The sequence below is a fragment of the Hyposmocoma kahamanoa genome, unplaced genomic scaffold (genome assembly GCF_003589595.1).
Source record: "Hyposmocoma kahamanoa isolate Upper Pololo Valley unplaced genomic scaffold, ASM358959v1 87, whole genome shotgun sequence".
Lineage (NCBI taxonomy): Eukaryota > Metazoa > Arthropoda > Insecta > Lepidoptera > Cosmopterigidae > Hyposmocoma > Hyposmocoma kahamanoa.
In genome coordinates this window covers 3,455,878-3,478,534 of record NW_020654422.1, presented here as the reverse complement: position 1 = coordinate 3,478,534, position 22,657 = coordinate 3,455,878, and the positions used below count along the sequence as shown (strand labels likewise).

General features: G+C 36.2%; 1 protein-coding gene across 1 annotated transcript; it reads left to right on the top strand.

Moving 5' to 3' along the window:
* Positions 1 to 13,605: 13,605 nt before the first annotated feature.
* LOC113235301 lies at positions 13,606 to 21,883 on the top strand. Its single transcript, XM_026470962.1, has 2 exons — positions 13,606 to 13,752; positions 21,644 to 21,883. The coding sequence occupies exons 1-2, from the start codon at positions 13,606 to 13,608 to the stop codon at positions 21,881 to 21,883; spliced, it is 387 nt and encodes a 128-aa protein (XP_026326747.1).
* The last annotated feature ends 774 nt before the right edge of the window (positions 21,884 to 22,657 follow it).

Genomic DNA, 22,657 nt, shown 5'->3' with positions numbered 1-22,657 from the left:
TTCCGAAATATCGGGAAAATAAAAAGAAGTCATACCGTGGTAAGAAACCTGATATTAGTGACAATCATCATAATAATAAATTACAATTATAATCAATATTGAAATGAAAGTGTTCAAGATAACTAACTGAACAAATGGCAACGTACTGTGACTGAGATCTAAGTCTCAATAAATATGCATATGTTAGAGACAAAGGATGCTACATTTGGAGAGATTTATTAAAAATATGTTTCGTTGATGCGCTAGGACAAGTTTTTAAAGTTAGAAAGAAATGAAGAAAGAAAAAAAGTAACAGTAACATTGGTCCTATTACTTGTAAATAATATTTTCACTTCACTAACTCGGAAAGGCTTTCTTTCTCATTACAAATCTGCGCACAAAAGCGTTTTTTTTGACGCTAACGTGGAAATGTTTTTGAAATTGGAACTTCACGATGGACTGTGGTGCACCTAACTTTCGATGAAAAAAAAACATAATGACATATTCAACTACGATTTTTGTCGTACATTATTTATGTCATATGAATCCGTTGGTATATTTTATTCTTATTATTGTTGACATTAAATTGATAACGACAACCAATTTTTGTTTATTAAAACTGATTTGTTATAGTTTAACTGCTTTTCTTTCATCTACCAATTTCCTCGCTATGCTATTTTTATCTCGGAGGTGAAAAGTTCTGTGTTTCGCTCGGCAGCAAAGTTGTTTTGCGTCTCTTGTCGGGAAACCCTTGCTACGCTCAGGATTCTATTTTTGAATCTTAGTTTTCTTTGCTTCCTCGGGTTTCAATACAAGCACTCGCGTCAAACAATAACTTTGCAGCCTTGCATAACAAATAACATACTTATTTGATTATTTTATTTCCTTTGTACTGTACTTAAGACGTTTTGTTCTGGGATTTTATTTTGTTTTAAACATATTACATACTAGATATATAGGAGCGAGATCTCCTGAAGGTCTACTGTCAAAATATACAACCGCAGCTGCGTACGAAATCAAAACGATCCGTGAGCCATCTGCAGTTCGTTAGCCACAACGCTTTCGTTTTGGGCTTCGGATCCCATAGACAATAACGGACCGATAACGTGAATGTAAAATGTGAATGGTGAAGTAGGTTATTTTACATGCTTAAACAAAAATTTTACTGAACAAATGGCGGATTTCTTTAGTGTTGTACCATACTCTATCGAAAAATCATTATCGACTTGCAAACGTTTAATTAAAGTCGATCAGTATTCTATTTGGGAATATTTTACTTCTTATGGGAATATCCGGGAATGTCATGTGGGAATTTATTGTTTTGCATTTAAAAATGCTCAAATATTATAAAAAGTAAATTTGTGCAGGAAAAAATATAATTTGAGAGTATATTAAAAAAGCGAAAACTTTAAAATATTAATCTGACGATCGCTATGCATTTCCAACCTCAAGATTGATATTAGAAAGAAATTTTTCAAAGGTTTCCAAATAGTGTAAGCTTTTTGTATTTATGCATTGGAATTAATATCATGAGTGGTTTAAGTAAATCTTTAACACTTCAATTTGTTTTGGAAATAAATAAAAGTTACTTATATAATAGTAGTAATATTATCGACAATAATTAAATCAATAATAATATTATCATACGTTTGTTTGCTTAAAACATGGTATAACAGAATACGTATAAATAAAAAAAGATATATCGAGAGACAGTATTAGTACAAACATGTTCGGAATATATTAAATAGCATGCAAATATCGAGTTCTTAGGTTTTCGCAATTGTTACACATAGGAAATGAAACTATTTTTCCGGATTTAAATCGCGTATATTTGTTTTTTCAAACAAACCGACGTTTCGGGCCCTTTACAGGTCCCATGGTCATGGTCACCATGCAAATGTCTAATTGTATACAATGTCAATGGACTGCTATCTATTGGTCGAGTGCCTTCGATTTGTACAGAAAAACAGACACCTCTCCGAAGTGAGACAAGTGGTCACGAGTGACTGCAAGTTGCGATAAGCCACGCCAAATGAGCTCTATACACTATATACACATTGGCGTCGCCTTCACTCGGTCAGCTAGGAGAGTGACACCGAACGATTTGCTTTTTTGATTTGATTTTACCTTGCCGGCAAGGCAAAATACGTTGATAATTGACGTTCACCCGGCAACGTTGGACCAACATGTCACTGTATTGTTGGCTTTAGAAAATAGTAATTTTCCGTAGTTAGAGTTGTCAGTGGGAAAAAATCGGAAACGAGAGATAATTTTATTTTCAGGGACTAAGAATGCGTAGTAAATGAGTCTTGTTTAATCTAAATTAACTATAAAATTATTTACCAATAAACCTAATGATGGAATTTCATTATTATATAATCTAGTTACATTCAAAGTTCTGTTAAGTTTTTGACTCTTCAAAATGGAAGCGAACAAATGAAGATGGTCTTTGATCCCATATATATATTCGGCAATCATAGATTTCCAACTATCCTTTTTTTCTTGTTTCATTTGTAGGTTAACTTGAAATAATAAATTGAATAATAATAAAAATCTCGTAGTGGATTGTTTTAATAACAGACTATCGATAATATGTATGCTTCCAAGAACAACACTATCTCAAAATAATCGTTAACAACAATCATTAAAATATTCAAACAAACAGGCAATCTATAATAATAATAATAATAATAATAAAAATCTGAAGTAACCAAAGCAAAATCTGGCAAGATTTATGGATAAACAACTTAAATAAGTCTAATTACATGTGATATTTGGGCTATTTTGTGATTTATAGCCAGAAAAATAACACATGCCTGTGCAATTTACCATTCGGTTGGTTTTCGCTTTTGACAACGCCACATTCCTTAATGGTGCAGCGACGCATTTTTATTAATACCTAATTGTTCTCACTGTCAATATTTTTGTCCATTTTATTACAATTCATGCGAATAGTTCAATAAAACACTTGGTAAAACATTTGTTTTGACATTTGATGTACTTCCCTTTGACAACGGTATCATGTACTGCGAAATGGATACAGTTGACATTTAAGGTGACGTAACGTATTTTCGATTCCCGTGTTTGGCACAGACCAATGTAATGCTATCTCTTTAGGCTTACGACAGCACGCAGTAGTTAAACAAAGACAATAACATGTTTATGTTTTCAACGTCGAAATGCATCATTTCGTAGCCGGAAAGAGATCTTGTCGTATCTAAAAATAGTACACCAGGGCCAAAATACTATTTCAAAAATTATTTCTGTTAATTTTGAATTAGTAGAAAGTCAATCACAGAGTCAAATCACATCCTAAGGGCGCGTGTATACGCTAAGAAAAGTCGCCGGGTCTATGCAAGACTTCGTGTCGTTTCTACACACGAACTGTTTACACAGTCTCGGCGCCGGACAGGAAAAATCTTGTCTACCCCCCACGCGACGCGCTCTGCTGCTATTGCATAGGGCGCATTGTCAGTAAACGAACGTTTATACGTGTCACGTCGCTAGTCACCAAATTTGTTATTGTCGTCAAAAAACTCTTGTACACTATAATAAAGTTTAGTACTTAACCATTTACTAAGAGCAATTTTAAATTTTATGTACTCTAATCTTTTAAATTCATTCGGAATGCTGTTGTATTTTGACCGACATCACATAAAAGCTTTTGTGGCAAAATGCTGAGGTATGATTGCCCAAGTAAACTATTCTATACCCATGTCTTAAACTTCTATAGTTCCTTATATCTGCGATTTCAAAATATGACGGATGTTTCTGGACAAATGCAGCAACCTCCTTAATGTACAGGCACGGTAAAGGTAGGATTATGCACTTGTCGAAAAATGGCTTAGAGACCGCAAATGATACGTACACAGCGTTTTTGTATCTTAAATACCTGTATAAACTCAACTGAGTTTCCCCAAAAAATTATAACGTAATTTATAACCGACTGCACATAACCAAAATAAGCTATTAAGGCCGCATCCACAGACGCATTCTGTACTAATTTTCTCAATGGATACATAAACCGTGACAATTTGTTACACAAGTTCTCAACATTGGATTTTCTGTTTGCAATTGCTGTCAAGGATAAGGCCCAAAAATCTTGTGTGTTTAACTTGTTCTAATTAACAAGATTAAACGAAATTTTTAACGCTATCGGCAGTCTTTTAGACGAGTGAACTTGCATGATGTTAGTTTTTGTTAGGTTTATACTGAGACCATTTCCATTCATCCATCCTATGATGTCACTTATAGTTTTATTAATGTCACGTTCGTATTGCTCTTTGTCTTCACACTTTATAACAGCAGTGCTATCGTCTGTATATAATACCATTTGTTTACTAATATATCTTGGAAGATCGTTTATGTAAAACAGAAAGAGAAGCTACCTTGAGGGATGCCTCTATTATTCTTCCTGTAGGCGGCCTACCACTTTCGTTTCTTAAGTTTCTACCACTTTGTGTACGACACAATCTAAGACATGCTTACGATTGAACATAATGTGCAATCTGACAAACAAACTACATATGCATATAGAGAAATAATTTTTCTTGGTGGTGGTGGGTCAATAAACCTAGAATATTTTTGAACACCCTGCGTGTTACATCCTCAAAAAGATTATACAAAATTCTCGCAGTGAGCCGGTTATCGCTTACAACTTTGCCATCAGTAAGCGATACTAAGAAACTGCGATTCTTTTGACGTCGTCTCTCTACTTCATCTTCACGTATTTATTGTCCGAGCACCTCCACAACTAACAGTATTCACGATTTTTTTACACAAACGATACCGCTCGAGCTACCGTTGGTTTTATGTCAATTCTAAGATGAAAATAATGTTAAAATACGACACGAAAGCTCTTATTTGGCGTTTCGGAGTAAGGTTTCCGCAACTACTTGTGTCAAATTACGATCTTCGACTTGTCGTTACTTCCGTGTCCGATACGATGATCTTTGCTTCATATTTCGTATGATGTGTTGAGGTTATGATGTCCGATACACGTTGTCAAAATGGCTTTTCGTAGTAGCTTTATCAATGTCCGATGTCGGACACCCATACAAATCACGCGTTTCATTCCGCAATCGTTCTACAATCGGGCAAATAAGGCGTTCCGTAGTAAGAAATTATTAAAACGAAGAACGTACGCAGCTACGTATATCGTATTTTATTTTTGGTAGTAGACTATAATATAGATAAACTTGTTTGAGACAAAACATTTTTTTTGTTGTTAGTTGTAAATGGAAAACCATCGTAAGACTCAGACATATTACGTAAAGTAACGTTTAACTCACGTATTTAAGTCGATTTTTGCTTGACATGTTTTGTTGGGATGACGTTTCCGTCGAGTCACCGCGGTGAAATCTCACGATTAACGACCACGGATTCCGTTAGTTTAGTGCCTTTATCCGTTAGTTTTACCGACAGTTCTCGTTGGGATACACGAAAGGAGTCATCAACCCCCCAACGACGTACGTACATACCTTCCTTTCCTGTATACCACACATTCTCTTTATTAATTCATCTAGTTTACAAACTCCGTAAAAAAATACCCAGAGAGTTTTACGTCATATTCGAAAAAATAAAACTATGTAAAACTAATATAATTCACAACTGTGCCAAGAGGCTTACAGGTACCTCGGAATTAGTGGAGGCGTAGCTGCAGAGCCTTGAACACCGCCGTAAAGTTGCCTGCTTATCGGTATTTTACAGGATATATCACGGAGAGTGTGCGATGGAATTACACGATTTAATTCCGCCTTCCCCTTTCCATCACCGGAGGACTAGGCGTAGGCTTAAGTTCTACCCCTATGTTGTGGGTATTGCAAAGATTCACACGAAGCATTACGCTTACACATTTATGTGGTGAACGGCTATGGAGTGGAATTCCTTGCCTGCAGACTTGTTCTCTGAACGTCATAACTTGTACCTTTTCAAGGCGAGAATGGATAGGCATTGTTTAGGTGTGCATGCTCCATCGTTGGCATCATCGTCACTTTTCATCAGGTGAGGTGGAGGTCAAATACGCACTTACATTTTATTACAAAAAACGTAGTAAATAAAATTTACTGCTATACGGACGAATATTTAAATAATAAACAAATATATTCCTAATAACACCTTAGGCCATACTTTATTTCGAAAGAGAACCCATACAGGTAGGTACCTCAATGGTAATTCCTATCACCATCCAAGCCAGTTAGCTATCGTGGGCAATTCTATGTTTCAGAGAGCACTTGGTGTCTGCTACAGTAATATCTCGGAAGGGAACTTTAGCATATAAAGCAAGTCCTTCATGCGACTAAGTTGAAGATTCCACGCCAATGCCGCAGGTCCCGTGTGAAACCATCAACAGTCGAGCGAAGACCTGCCATTTTATCTTACGTGTGAGGTGTTACAGACAAGATCGGAAGAGTCCTCAGGCCTTGCGTCTATCAAAACCTATTTCAAGCCCCTAAGGAAGATTTCTCAGTTCCTGAGACCTGTGAAATGTAACATCACCTTACAGGATGCAGGAGTTTACAAGCTTGACTGTGAATGTGGTCTCTTTTATATTGGACAAACGAAGCGAAGTATTTGTACCCGCGTCAAAGAACATATAACTGATGTCAAACACCGTCGCGTAAACAAGTCTGCAGTCTGCGAGCATGTCATGGATAAACCTACATATTCAATGAGTTTGACAAACCGCAGATTCTTGCAAAAGAAGTCCGTTATTATGCTGCGAGAGGTCATTGAAATAAAAAAAACAGTCTAATTTCAACAGGTAAGATGGTTTCTCCGTACCACCGTTTGGGATCTAGTATTTCCCCTGTTGACAAATCCCAAACAAACATAAGACTGCAGTACTAATTAAAATGTTTTAATTTTTTCTAATTTGTATTATTAATTAATAATAAATTTAACTTAATAAAATTCATTCAATAAAATAATTTGTAAAAGGTAATTTAGCGTAAATTGGAATGAATCTTTGAAAAATTAAAAATAAGGTATTTAATTAATAACTTTTGTAACTATAGTGAAAAAATAGGGTGGTTTGCATTAATATAGACATAACTGGTTGATGACTGTACCACCTCAGTCAACTGTGACCATGGGACCTGTAAAGGGCCCGAAAGGTCGGTTTGTTTGTTAAAACAAATATACGCGATTTTAATCTGGAAAAATAGTTTCATTTCCTAAATATATTCTTATTAAAATTTACATCCATATACATGTAGGTACATAGTATGTAGGTTTAATAGACAAACATAATACTAAATATAAGTACTTATACTGCAATATTTTTTTTTGTTAATAGCATTTATATATAATCAACCTTCTGGTGTGCACAAAAGGTGCCTCCCTGCACGACGTGCCATTCGTTTCCTGTACCTACGTCGGACGCACCCTGGGCAACAATCGGCGAGAACCTTACGTTGATTGGCAAATGCTTTCACCATGATGGCAAGCATTATAGTGCATGCGATTGATACGATAAGAAGAACAAGAAGAACAGTTCTCGTCAATTCATAGATCTTAGGAAGCAGTCCTTTGTTGTATTAGTAAAGACCATTGTTAGCATTTCTAAAGACTATTGGTCAAAATTCACCCGCTTTATAAAACTTTAAGTATACAAGCAAAATTTTAAGTATAAAAAAGGAGGAGGCTCTCAATTCAACTATATGTTTTTTTTGTATGTATGTTACGCGATAATTCCGGTATTTGTGAACAGATTTTCATGATTTTTTTTGGTGGGAAAGAGGGTATCTCCATAGTGGTCCTATTTCACTTTGAAGAAAATCATCCATCTCTAAGGGTGGCTGTTCATGCATGAAGATACATTTTTATAAATAGCCCTAAATGTTTTATAAGGAGCATTTATTTTAATGGTTGATTTTGCTATTCTCCTATTCAAGGCGTTTTTCTCTCTCAATATACTTTGAGTAGCGAGAACCGATTTTTATTATCACCTGTGTCAAGTCCCGTATAGTGGCGAACTAGGGGATGAATCCGGGTTTGCGCACTTTACGGTAACCGATTTCAATAAAACTTGGTAATTATATGTAATTCCACGTACTCTTGAACGTTGTAGTACTCTGTACTGAGATTATTATACAGTTATAGGCCGCTATTAATTCCATATAATAATGTCGGTGGTAGTTATCACTTCAAACGTAATCTAAAAGAATTCAATTTATTGTTTCCGTAATTTGCTTTACGAAAGAACAAATCTTAGCTAACGTTAAAACGTGTTGCTTTCTAATTATTAGAGAAACGAATTACTAAGCTATCTACGAATTGCAATAACTAGTTCGACCATGGTTTCATTGTTTACAAAATGTCACGTCAATTTGAGAGCTCAAAATGGGTAAGGTCACAAAGAGACTAGTGCTGGTGTAGTTTGAGTCTGATAAGTTTAATTAGTTTTTTGAGGTGGTCCTATGACGTGATGACAGGGTTGCCACATGAAAATAAAAAGTGAAGTTGGTAACACTGGTCTAGGCTTTATGAATGAACACGATTTGACAAGATGGCTTTGATGTGTCTGTGAGTTGAAAATTAATTATAATGGCAGTCCGTCTCTATGAATTTGCCGCGCGACTCTTAAAATCTGTTTTAACCTTATTCATCTTTTGTACTTTCGAACTAATTACTGTCAAAAGTGGATAAACAAATGAAATGCAATGAATTGAGTTATTATTCACCGCCGGCTTAACGAATTGAACACGAATAGTGCATCGGCCAATTATCGAATAATTCCTGGCTAAATTACTGAACAGTGGACGAGGACTACGATATAATACGTATTTTTTTATCGATGGCATTAATAAGAAAAAGCTGCCTGAACGAAAAAAGGCGTGAGATTTTTTTAATTTGCATTTAAAAATCATATTCCTTCTAGGTTATATTTGCATTGCTATGCTAAATAATAGTGCCTGTAAAATCTAACTCCGCTACTTTTTTATTGCTGTAAAACGATAGCAAATGGTTATGTAGGCTATTGTAACATAGTTTTAGTTTTATTATAACTTATTTTTATTTGAATATAGTATAATAAACAAATGACTTAATATGCTTATTGTTTTGGGTAAATGGGTAAATGTTCCATATAAAAGTCCCCATTGACCTTTGTCATTTAAAATAACAAAATTTATCAAGAAAGCTAGCTCTTTATTTCAGTTGTTCCACATTCAAATTTGCAGCCCCGAGTTTCTTCCCAAAAATATTTCACAATCCTGAGTGGCAACCATTTACGCCTCCTAGCAAGTAACCAAGTTGTACAGGGTCAAAACCAAGTCAAGCTGGAGGCTTAATATTTCAATTCTGTTCTGTCGCGTGTGATAACAATGGCCCAAAGTCCGAAGTGCCAATTTTGCTGTGCTCTTGACCATACAATCAAATATCAACCCTATAGCAAATGTACATTCTGAAAAAAAAACGTGATACACAGACTGACACTAATATCTTATCATACGGGTTCCTAGTTATTTACTTTCTTATAACAATATCATTTTTTTTATAAAGCGTGAAACAAACAGACAAAGGGTGCGGGTCGGGCGTGTGTCGGGTCGGGGTCACGGCGGGTGTAATTCCGTGTATTAAATCGACGACAACACACCACGAGCGGGCGCGGGACTCCGCCTGCGCTCGTCTCACGCTCGTGTGTGGTGTGTTGTCGTCCATATAAATACACGGAATTACATCCACCATGCTTCCGACCCGACACGCGCCCGACCCGCACCCGTTCACTGTGTGTTTTGCGCTTTAATAGCGCTGTTTATTGCTCATGTATTTAAAAATGTATTGAATTTACAAAACCAGACAATTAAACACTTAATTGATCCATAAAATTTCAAACTCTGCGGCTGATGGAAAATGACGATGGAGTCGCCGATGGAACATGTACACTTACATGAGGTCTATTCACTCTCGCCTTGACAAGGCTCAAGTTATAGTTTTCAGGAAACAAATCTACCGGCAGGGAATTGCACTTCAAAGCCGAAGGTACGCCATTTAAACGTGGAAGCATGACGCTTCGTGTAAATCTCGGGTATTTATAAAAAGCCTTTAGAGATATCCAAGGACCTTGGGGTTTCGCTTTATCTTTCGTTTTATACTCGCTCCACAAGTGGTGGCATACACAAGAAGATCCGTAGACCATCCTTGTCACAATTAAACTAGGTATTTTCAATGTGTTAAGAAGTTTATATACGTACATATACTTCATGCATTTTTCCTATCAGAGTAGGCAGCGACCAGGACGTCACAGTTGCTACGATCCCAGCACGTATCTTTCGCCACTCGTCAACAGGCATCAATACCTTCATATACTTTTGTCGGTCAAGGGTAATTTTGACCTGACATTCTCAATTTGGTATTGGTAATTTCGTTTTGGTTAATGTTTCAGCTTGACACTTTGGGATTTGTATCGTTTCAAACTTAACGTATTCTTGACACTATACATACTTGATTAGAAGGCGTGGGTAAAATAAAATTTTACCATTTTTAAATTTTCTTCAACGTTAGATAGAAACCATTGTAGTTTTTTTACTATAGATGGATACTATCAAGTGACGAGGAAAACGTTAAGAGAAACGACGCAAAGAAATGGCAGTTAACCTATAAAATAGCTGCAAATACATCACATAGACCCATCCCAAACTAGACGTCAAGACGTGACAGAAATAATAAAAAAGTTTGGATAAAAAGTGATCATTCTCCCTTCAGACCTTTTGATAATAATAGAGACGTAATATGAACCGGAATACAATGATCATACATTGGTTTATATTGGCAATACGATATAAGGAAACGAAGAAAAACAAACATATTTTTTGAAATAACTCGAATAGGGCCAAACTGAAAGGATATTTGGCCAATAGGCAACGTCATTGCCACTAAATCTCAATATAGTACTACCATCACAACTTCTATTAATAAAGTGGAATAAAGTACCTACGTTCTTATTCAAAAATATACTATAACATCTACAATCTCAAGAACAATAACCATGGAGAGTTAGTTGAATTTACATTGATCAATATTGAAAATCTGTTGAAGGGATACGACATCGTGTAGATTTTTGCGATATATCGTCTTACAGTGGTATTTGTCTTGATAATTTAATCACGCGTGCATCAATAAAGTAAGCTCTTGTGCCCCTAGTTTACGTGCAATCAGCGAAATTATTTGTTTATTCGTAAGAGCACACGAGAAATTAGACGGTAACGTATAAAAAAGACCGAAATAAGAAGAAACTAAGTCTTAATGATAATTAATTAGCTTCCTCTTAGCTGAGTGCTGTGTTTTATCAAGATATGGTATTTAATAGATTCAGGCGTTACTTTGCGGAACCTTATGTTATTAAAAATGGAAATAAATTATTTTTGCTATTCCGCGAACCCAGTGAAGTTTATAATAAGTAGTGCAAAATAGTTGCGCTTCTGTTGAATATTTTTTCACTCCGAATAAAATTAATAAAATAAATAACACAAGCGCAACTACAGCCACAAACACCACCACCAAAAATATACCCGATACGTGTTTCGCCTCTCCACGAGACATCCTCAGGGGCTGTTGATTGCTCGACGCTCAGCCGTCGAATCTTTCTTCGGCCTTCATTATATTTATTTATTTCAATAATCTGCAATTCTTAGCTCAAACAATAAAATGCTATTGGTTACTCAAGTACAGCTTTTCTCCACTCTGCCTTGACAGATCCATTATCATTATGTGTAACGTATGCTTAAATAATGTACCCTGGGAGACATTTATAAGTAAAGAAACTTTGTTGCGTAAAAGTCATCTTTGTGGCTGTTGTTCTCTTTTGCTGAATATGGAGTACACTCTAGAGGAAATAATAGTTTTTGCCGCGTTCATTGTTATGCTCGTATCTACTCAGATCGCAAGGAGTAAAACTAAACGTGAAAAAGAAATAACTTTATTAAGTACAGCCTTTCATACACATAAGTTTTGATGTACAAATGTAATGAAAATGAAACTTGTTATTCGGATCTAAATCAAGTGTAGGTGTTTGTTTTTTTGGAGTACGTTCCGCTCTTTCACAGTGGCCTAACACATTATAAGTAAACTAATATAGACGCAATTTTTATTGGAAATAAATGACTAAGATATTGATTGGAATGAATATTATGACGTTTTACTATTACTTATTTATTTTTTGTTAAATTGTTTCCACCACTATGTTATAATTTTTTTTATAATGTCAAATGATGGGATGGGACTGTGACAAGTCGTGCACCTTATGGTAAGCTACACGCCTGTCCACAACAGTTGCAGTGCCACTCAGAGCCTTAAATCGCAAAGATCTGAACGGCAGTCACTGGACCCGTCACCCTGAGATATAAGTTGATAAGTCTCATGTGCCTATAAATTCACCAGCATCTTTACCCTTCAAAACCGGAACACAGTAATGCTGACATAACTGCTTGGCGGCAGAAATTGGTTAGGTGGCAGTACTTCCCTGGACGAACTCTGTTACAAGGAGCTCTACTGCTACCAAATTATGAATACAAATAATATGTGTTACCCTGATATGACAAAGACGTTGGTTCGTCCAGTATTAATAAGTATAACAAATGATTATTAAATATAATTAATTATATATGATTAATAAATAAGAAAAGGGTACAGCTTCTACGTACTCGGATGACAAAAATCCATGTTAGTTATTCGTTCCTGGTGGAGGCGCGCACAAGCGCAATAACGTACCCATACCTCCACCTACAACAAAGAGGAGGAACACCCCGGGGGTTTGGTACGGTTGGGCTGCTCCGCTTCAGGATTCAGCCTAGTCCCACATAATCTGTAAACAGATTCCCCCAAGTAAAAAAAATGGTAGTTATTTGTTTAACTCTTTCAGGTTGTATCTATCTATCTATTCGAAATAACTATTGTAAGTAATAAATTGAAACTAGTATCTATTTTTTTTATTTATTTATTTATTTTTTTATTATTTTAAACACTAAGAATATTAAAGCAATCTCTCGAGTTTCTTATCCACGTTTTTTCGAAAGAATCTGTCTTACCATGGAACAATAATTCAAGAGGATTGTTAATAGCGATATAGCACGATTATCAATACCCGACAACACAGTCGAGTATTTTGTACCTACTAGTACAACAGATGTCGCCACGAGTACCAAATAGCTATTTTGTAACTAATTTGTTTTACATTGAAGAGATACAATTTATCAATGCTTCTCTCATTTCTAGTGATAACAAACAAATCAACTAGATGGCGCTTATTTTCCAGATTTTTATAGATACTGCCGGCTGTTCTTTTATTTTGTTTAGGATAAGCGCCATCTACCTATATTAGCATCCATTAATTTTTAAATTAGTTACTAACACATAATACCATCCGTATTGATACGCGTACTTGTAAAAGTTCAGACAATAATTTTAGCTCAGGGTCAATATTTGAATAATATTACAAGGAAAAAACTGACTACTTGTATTTCACATTAAAGAGGAATTAATAATATAAACTACTTCCTAACGAGGTCATACGTCAGAGAACTAAAGTGACCGACAGCTCGCAAAATCAGTAAGTAAGCTTAAGTGGCAATGGGCCGGGCATGTCTGCAGGAGGTTTGATCGCCGATGGAACAAACTTGTTCTGGAATGGTGACCACGTCAAGGAAAACGAAGCGCGGGACGCCTTGCCTTGCGGCAAGAAGGACGGACGACCTGAGCAAGGTCGTCAGCCGGCAGCGGCTGGATGCGGGCGGCACAAGACTGCACCCAGTTGGCGTGCAGCAGTGGATAAGTGTTAGCTGATGACGATCAGCGCCATCTGGATATAAGACGGGATTTTGACCTTTTTCCGAGTTACGATCTCTGTAGTATGGAGGTTAGCAATCCTCTTGAGTTAATGGTTTATGGTCTTACGAATGAGCAATAAGTAGTGATTAATTAATTAATTTTGATGATTTCAAATATTAATTGCTTACTTAGGAAATAAAGTAAATAACTGCCTTCGTGGCCGGACTGCCGGACGCAGAGGTCTCGAGTTAGATTCCCGGGCCGGGAGAAATATTTGTATGGCCTACATTTATTTCTCTAGTGAGTTTGGGTGTAATTTGTGGTTGTCTATGTGTGTGTCTAGTGCGGGGCTAGGAGTGTATGCGCGTTATTTACTATTTATTAATAGAGATAATTTCAAGTTGATACAAGTACATACCGTCTAAACTTAAGAGGTGTCCAATTGAAGCGGTAACAACTAATTTGATACTGTAGTCTACCTTGAAAAAAAAAGAATCAACATTTTTTTACTCTCGGGTCTCATGGTCACGGCTGACAATAGCAATCACAAAAACCTAAGAACTCTATAATAATAATATAGTTTTATCTATCTCTATTTTGGAAATAGTTCGCTTCTTTGTGTAGGGTCTGAATGAAGTAAATTTCTTTCAAAATAAATGTTCATATCTACTTGAGAAGCCATTTGAGAGGGGTCGCCATTGAAAAAGTGAACACGAGTTGATGGGTTGAAACATCCCTTAAAAATCTCACAGACCTTTTGGGGTTACCCTGTAGATATAATAGTTATTCATAGATTGGTGACCGAGGCGACCCAACGATTAATATTGCGGGCAACGTATATGGGAATGTCCTGGTTTCGATTACCGGTAGGACACTATTTGGATAACTTTTCTAAATTGGTTCTAGTCTGGGTGTTTTGATTAGTGCTCCGGAGTTAATTTCATTGCTCTGGTTGTCATAGTACAGGAAACTCCCTAGTTTGAGGCAATTATTTATGTTGTGATTGTTTGATATATTATTATTATTTCGAATATCTATTTTAGACTTTCATCTCTCTCTTAACCTGAAATTAAGAGTTTTAAGTTTTAAAATGGGAGAGACAATATACCTCGGCAATGCCACGATCGACCGGGATCAGGGACTCAGGTTCAATAACCGGCGAACGATACGTATATAGAACAGCTCAAATCGTTACCGTATAGCTGGTCGGAACTCAATAAATTATATATTACTTAAATCTGTATAAAATTATTTATAAATAAACAAATATTAGACAACATATACGTTGCTCTGATCTCAAAGTAAGTATCTAAAGCACTTGTGTTATGGAAATTAGATACAACGACGATATCACAAACGCCCAGTCCCGAGATAATCAGAAAATTTAGTTTCCTACATTGACCCGGCCGGGGATCTGACCCGAAACATCAAAGATGGCGACAACATGAAAACCGATGTGCGAGCCACTCGACCACAGAGACCGTCATGAACTTCATAAACAATATAGTCAGTCATTAGTTCACACGCATTCACTGGTGGACATAGGCCTCCCCTTGAGCACGCCAACATTCCCGGTCCTGTGCCGCCCGCATCCAGCTGCCACTAGCCACCTTTATCAGGTTGTCCAACATCAATATAGTAAGTAGATCAAATAGTTGGTAAGAGTTGCAAGACTCAAACAAACCTTTTTATACTTAAGAGTGCTAAGTAAATTATTTTTCTCAATCATGGTCGGAAATATTTGCGTTTATTTTCAAAAACGTACACGGAATGTTTGTCATTTGCAAAATAATTATAAAAATCCATTGCTGTTCGCTTCTCTAAACTTTTAAATCTATCTACTAACAATGAACTACTATAAACAGGCAAATGAAAACCGCTTACTTTTTAAAAAAAAAGTTCAGCAATCCCTTACCTCCCGGCCTCTGCAATAATGTAACTATAATTGGTAAGGTAAATGTAGCAATTTTTAACACTGTCCCAATGTATGACATTTCTTCATTTTTTTTTTCAAATAAGAAACAAATATTGTTATATCTCCAAAACCGTTTTAAATTTACTAGTAATGACATACATGAATTCGGCTTAGAAGCTTTCTTCGATTCACTCAATGTTTTTTTCAGTATGACAACAATTTCTGCGAAAAGGTGATCCGAGTTGAAAGCGCATTGGTGTTCTTCCAAAAATTGTTAAGACTTTAGTGCATTTATAAGTCGGAATTTTGTTAATTATCTGCAATTGTTTATTAAATTAAAACTATGATATAACTGTACAAAGAATTTATTGTGTGTGTATTTATTGATTTAAATCGTTTATATTTTATTTTAAAGGCATGTCAAACACTGGTGCAAAATTACAACGTTTAGTAGTAGTTGACACCCATGTCAAGCATTCGTATAATGGCACATGTTTTAAAACTTAATTTCGACCATTTGGTAAGGACGAAGAACGTTGGTTTGGATTACTCGGTTAGTGACAAGTTTCTATGAGTAGTTTGGAGTAGTGTTTGACATGAGTGTCAAAGACTTTTTTACTATGGCCACCCAATGCTTGACAGTCGTTATATTGAGGTGTCAAACACTAGGACGTAACTAGTGTCAACTATTGGTACCTGAAGATATTGTGCATTGAGAAAATGCCACCAAGGGTGTTACATTATTCGGAAGATAAAGTGTTTAAAGGGGTTATTATCGCTGCAAGATGGAAATATTTATTAATGGTATTTAAAACTATAATAAATATCTTATGATCGTGTGACATTTAAGTTTCATTTTATGTTAAGTTTTTTTGCAGTCTTATCGTAAATGTACTTATTAATTTTAATAAAAGCATCTTGCTTGAATTTGGCTTTTGTTTTTTTATTTATTGGCATGAAGGTAAATTAACGCAATGAAATAACTATGAAATCTTAACATAATGTCCTGTCAAATACAATTACACTGATCTCATTTTGCCAAAGTCAACCATTGGGAAATTAGAAATTTTGTCTCTCATACACTTGTACAATTTTAGAGGTTGCTGGAACATTTTAATAATGCTATGATTATTTTAAATTTTATAGTTCCTTGAAGATAAATGACACACTGTTCAATATGTTAACATACGTCAGTATGACTGATAATTTAGTACTGTTTTCGGCAAAACACGTGATTTTCCGTCTAAAAACGTCAACCGTCAAAAACAACAAAAAAAAAATGAGACACACCTATCTATACCACGTTTTGCAGTTCCACTTAAAGCTTTAAATGCGAAGCCCCAAGGAGCAACTCCACTGCGCCCACTCTATCAAAACCGGAACACAGCAATGCTCACGTTACTGATTGGAACAGGAGCCGGCACAGGTATGGTGACAGTACTTTCCTCGACAAAATTTTGTGACTGTTTATGTTCTACGACAACCAGTAACTAACAACGGCTAAAGTGAAATTCAATTACTTTATTCTGTATTAGCGGCACTAATACCTCTAGAGAGTGAGCTAACGGATGACTCGGACGATCTGACACTAATCGTTATATAAATTATTTTAAATCTGGGTTGAATAAAGATTTATGGAGCCTTTATAAGAATTTTATAGTAGAATTAACTTTGCAAAGTCTATTGCAATAAAATTACATTACTTAATGCATTTTTGATAATAAAGGAAAACATCATTAGAGAATATATGTAACAAACCCTTGTGTATCGACTGTCTTACTTTTTTCAAAAGGCCGATAATACAAATTAATGATACGTAAACAACAATATTTTTTTCAGGAAATTATTATAATTCTCAGTCAAAATCGAAATATTATGTACCTATTGAATAATTGAAATTCAATCAAATCCTTTCATTCAAATCCAGCCGGATTCGAACCAGCACATTCAGGCAATCCGTGTGAGATGCTCTGCCAATTAAACCACGGAACGAACCAGCAGACCTAACATTTTTTTCTATGTGCTTCTTGCAAATCTTTGTTTTGCGCCATATATGAGAAATTTATTTCTTTACTCAGCGAGGTAGGTACCTTTACAGCTACCATAGCTGACTAGAGTTGTCGCCTTAATTGTATTTTTTTTAATTTATTGAATGTCAAGATGTTTTACTACCATGATATTCAATTTTGTATTGTGAAATTACTCCTCTAGTTTTCTTTTATGATATCAAGTGACGAGACGAACAAGTCGTGCGCCTGTTGGTAAGCTACAAGACTGTCCATAACAGTTGCAGTGCCACTCAGAGCTTTAAATCGCAAAGATCTGAGGGGCACTTTCACTGCGCCCGGAACCTTGAGAAATAAGTTGAAAAGTCCGATGTGTCTCTAATTTCGCCAGCACCCTTACCCTTCAAAACCGGAACACAGTAATGCTGACATTATTGCTTGGCGGCAGAAATAGATAAGGTGGCAATACTTCTCTGGACGAACTCTGTCACAAGGACCTCTACTGCTACTAAACAATTCGTTTGTTACAATTATGATAACAATGTTCACATGAACCAATGGCCACTTATCAGAAAGCTTTATTTGAAATAATAATGACTTCACCATTGACTTACAATTATATGGACGTCGGGTCCGCGCTAAAAAGTGTCCGCACTTGTAAGGCGCTAAAATCGTATACAGAGCGCGACACTCCGCTTTAGTCTTCATTTGTTCTACTGACAGCGCGATACTTCGATGACATTACAATTTAAATTTCGAATAGGTTGACTTGGGACATTTTTTTCGTGGTTTTTGTATTAGACCCGTCGTCCATTTATTTGTAAGTCAATGGACTTCACCTTTTGATTTCGATTGAAGGTTCTGGTATGTGGCCAGTGGTTTATAGTGAACGTTGTTATCATATCATAATTCAACCTTTTGTAGCGTTCTTTCAAATACGTCGGTGAATATTTTTCTCTTAAGTATAATATTCATTATAGAAACAGTCCGAAAAAGTCTTGAGCTGAGTGCCAAAAGAGGTGTTTAGTTCCATAAGTTTTTAACATCACGAAATTACAAAATTCCTAATTCTCGTAACTTCTTATGTAGGCACAAAAACAGAATTACTAAAAATAACTATGCGACAATCTATAATTGTACTTTTATAAAAGAAAGTCTGTAAATTGTATTTTGCTCGAAATTGCGCTTGAAAACTAAAAAAGGGATTTAGTCCAATAATGGAGTTACGAGATTTTAAAATTTAGCCGACGAAATTCATTTACATTTTGTAGTTCTATAGCAATAAAGACTGTCATGGGAAGTATTTTTCTAAGTGTAAGTAACAAAATAACCCATTGGGGCGCACAGTTGATTTTTTTTTCTCTGTTTCATTTAAATTTATTTTTAATTATACTGACTACATTAATTTTTGATTATCATAATTCAGAAGAATCCCTTGTTTGTTTTTCTATAAAATATATTATAACCATCGACCGCGGGGTGTGAGGAGCGGGAAGCTGGGGAGAAGCGGCAGTCATTTTCCAGTGGGGCTAGCATGACAGGGCGCGACTTGCGCGAGAGTGACGTAGAGTGAAGGCGAATTTTTGCAACGCGACAGTACATGGCATAATAAACTGTATGTCAATTGTGTAACGTCCAAATTAGGTACGAGCCAAAAAACATGTCACGCGTTTTTCGGAATATCTCGCGCAACCTCGAGAATTTGGTCTAGTGTTTAATTTGTACGATAAGGGTCAATTTACATTGCCGATTAAGCTACGATGTGACTGACGCGACGAGACGGTAGCACGCGTTTGTTCAAAAATGCACTTCTAACCTTAAACGGTGGAAAAGGGATACGTACACCGTAGTATGCGGATCGGTTCCATAAATGGGTGAATATCTCATGCGTAAATTTTGCGAGTCCAGGCTGAGAAACAAGGTGTAAAGTGAAGAAATATTAATGATTATAGTTTAAATAGACGTAAATTTGTTTAGGGCAAGAATTTCAGAAAATTCATTGTACAATAATAATTAATAAAAAATATTAATGTCCCGATTTTCAATTGTGCTGGTGTGTCCACTTTCTATTTTCATTGTATAAAATAGTCGTTCTGGTAAAATGTGTACGCTTTTAACAAAAACAATTCCACAATTCCATGTATGTTATTCACTATTAGAAGCACTAACTAAAATCATTGAAAGTATTGCAATTACCAGTATGTGGGAGACTGGGTACTTGATCAAACTTTGTCTACGCGAAAATTGTAGTTTTGGTGGCAAATATTCAACTGGTAGCAACTGGTAAGTAGTTTAAATAAAAACCATTACGATCTTGCCCCGCGCAAGCCTCAGTCGTGTATTAGGACCTGGCAGCGAAAAACATGGGCACTGTGTTCCATTTCCCGCCAAAAAAGTAAATTATATTCCCTTTGGTGGCACGTGGGACAAAAAATATTCAGCTTTCCTGGCTCCATTTGGGCTCAATTTTTATTTTATCCTAAGGTCGTATTATGAAACCAAATTAGGAGACTAATTTTGTCATTATTTTTTGCTTTTTACTTACTTACTTTTAAATTTTGCTTTTACTTTTTTCCCGTAATTTGTTTTTTGAGATTTCATCTTACGTGACTCAAATTTGGTGTTTTGGTGGCGTTTGGCACCTTAACTTAAAAACGCCACCAAATTTTAAATTGTTATGATATTTTTGAATATAACGTTCACTTTCGAAAATTGTTTTAAAGTATTGTGGTTTATTTGTCCCAATAAACTTAAGAAAGATAGTGTTATTCATAATTTTTCAAATAACTAAAAATTACTTAATTGCTTTTTGATCTATTTGTACTTTAGCGATCTTTTAAATTTGTATTTTACTTAAATTAACGGTGATATCATTGATTAAATGATTTTGTTGAGAACGTCAAACACGAAAACTTTGTTCATTGTTGTTTTCAATTGCAGTTGAATAACTACGATACACTACGCTATCTCCAGGAATGTTTTCTGAAGATAAATTGTAGAAACTCAAATGTTTACCATGAGGACATGCGGTGGGTTTATCGAGACATTGAGGCTTGATGCAAAATAAGGCACAGAATGCTAATTTAGAGTTGTTACTTTTCTCCAAATAACCTGAAGAAATAACACTTGGTACAATTATAACTAACTTGTGGAGTAATTTCACAAAAAATAATTGAATATCATAGTGGTGAATCATCTTGATATTCAATAAAATTTATTTACAACCTGTAGAAAATTTATGTTACCAGGAAAAGGCCAGTCTTTACAATTTCGTAGTAGTCGTTCAGTTTCTACAATTTCGTAATTTTCTACAGGTTTAATTTTAATATTATCAATGGCAGGTTTCAATACCAGATAAAGGAATCAATATCAGTAATGTTGTTTCCAAATGACACTTTGATCTGCAGTTCTATTTAATAATCCTCCAACTCCTGGGCACCCTTGCCATGGCCACACTCGCAATAATCGCGGGTGCCCCGGATGGAGTTGGTAGATTTTTATAGACACAAGACAGATCAATCAGAGTCGTTTGGGAATGACATTACTGATATTGATTCGATCATCTGGCGTTAAAAACTGCCGGTAATAATATTCAAATTAAATGTGTACATTACGAAATTGTTCAAAAAGACTGGCTCATTCTTTAGTATATGAAGCCTTTTCTTAGTAACACGAATTTTCTTCAGGTTATTTGAAGAAAGAGTAATAACTCTAAATTAGTACTCCGTGCCTTATAAACACCATCATCTGATGATGATGAGATGATGGTGTTTCAGTTCAACTACTCAAAGCATGAGGAAATCCTGTGGTAAAAGTGCTTGTGAAACTTTTCAACAAAGTTCTTCGTGAAGCTCGAACACCAGAGCAATGGAGGAATGCCATCGTCACCATCATCCACAAAAAAGGCGACATTGCAAAACTTAGCAATTATCGGCCGATTAGCTTGCTCTCTCAGATTTATAAACTTTTTACAAAGATTTTGACCACCTGGCTTACCAGTGAACTTGACGAAGCGCAGCCTATTGAGCAGGCTGGCTTTCGGAGCGGCTTCTCAACCATCTACCATATCCACACGGTGAATCAGCTGATGGGGAAATGTCTCGAATTTAACCGGCCCCTTGTCATGGCCTTCGTCGATTATGAGAAGGCCTTTGACAGTATCAAACATTGGGCCGTGTTCCACGCTCCTTATCGCTGCCACATCGACTCCCGCTAGGTGGATGTGCCCCAGTAGCTCTACCGTTCAGCCACTCTGCAGGTACGAGTTCACGATTTAACCAATCCCGTTCCAATCCGGCGAGAACTTGAGGATGTCGTAAAAACCCTTAAATGGGATAACCGCCGCATTAACATCTATGGTGTAACACCATTTGTCTCACGTAAGATTCGCGGACAATCTCGTGCTATTTGCAAGCTTCGACGATCTCCAAAGGATGCTGGAACAACTATATGATGCTTCTTTGAGAGTTGGCCTAAGGATGAATATGTCCAAAGATTATGGCGAATCTCTCCAGTCCGTTAAATACCACTGTCACGGTGGGAAATGAGAGGCTGGAGAGAGTCGATTAGTACGTCTGTCTCGGACATGTTCTGTCCTTTGGCAAAGAGTATCAGCCTAAAGAGATCTCAAAAAGAAGAGTCAAGCTGGGATGGGCTGCGTTTAGCAAGTTAGGTGACATTCTTAAATCAGGTATGGTTCTACAGTGTCTGAAGACCCGCTTGTTTAATCAATATGTTCTGCCCACCATGACGTATGGTGACGAGACGTGGACGCTTACGCAGGAGACTGTATACAACTTGAGAGTTGCCATCAGCCTTGTAGACCGAGTTCCAAACGTTGAGATCCGACGATGGACGAAAGTCCAGGATGCTGGAACTCGGATCATGGAACTCAAATGGGGATGGTCGGGACACCTAGCTCGACTGATTGGTGTCCAAGGATGGGCACAAGATGCGTCAAGCGCACTGTTGCAAGGTGGGTCAACGACAT

Excerpts from the sequence above, each read along its gene's own strand:
- LOC113235301 (XM_026470962.1), top strand. The coding sequence starts at position 13,606 with ATGGTGACCACGTCAAGGAAAACGAAGCGCGGGACGCCTTGCCTTGCG. Across the intron at positions 13,753-21,643 it reads GCGTGCAGCAGTGGATAAGT|ATTTTGACCACCTGGCTTAC; the intron begins GTTAGCTGATGA and ends CTTTTTACAAAG.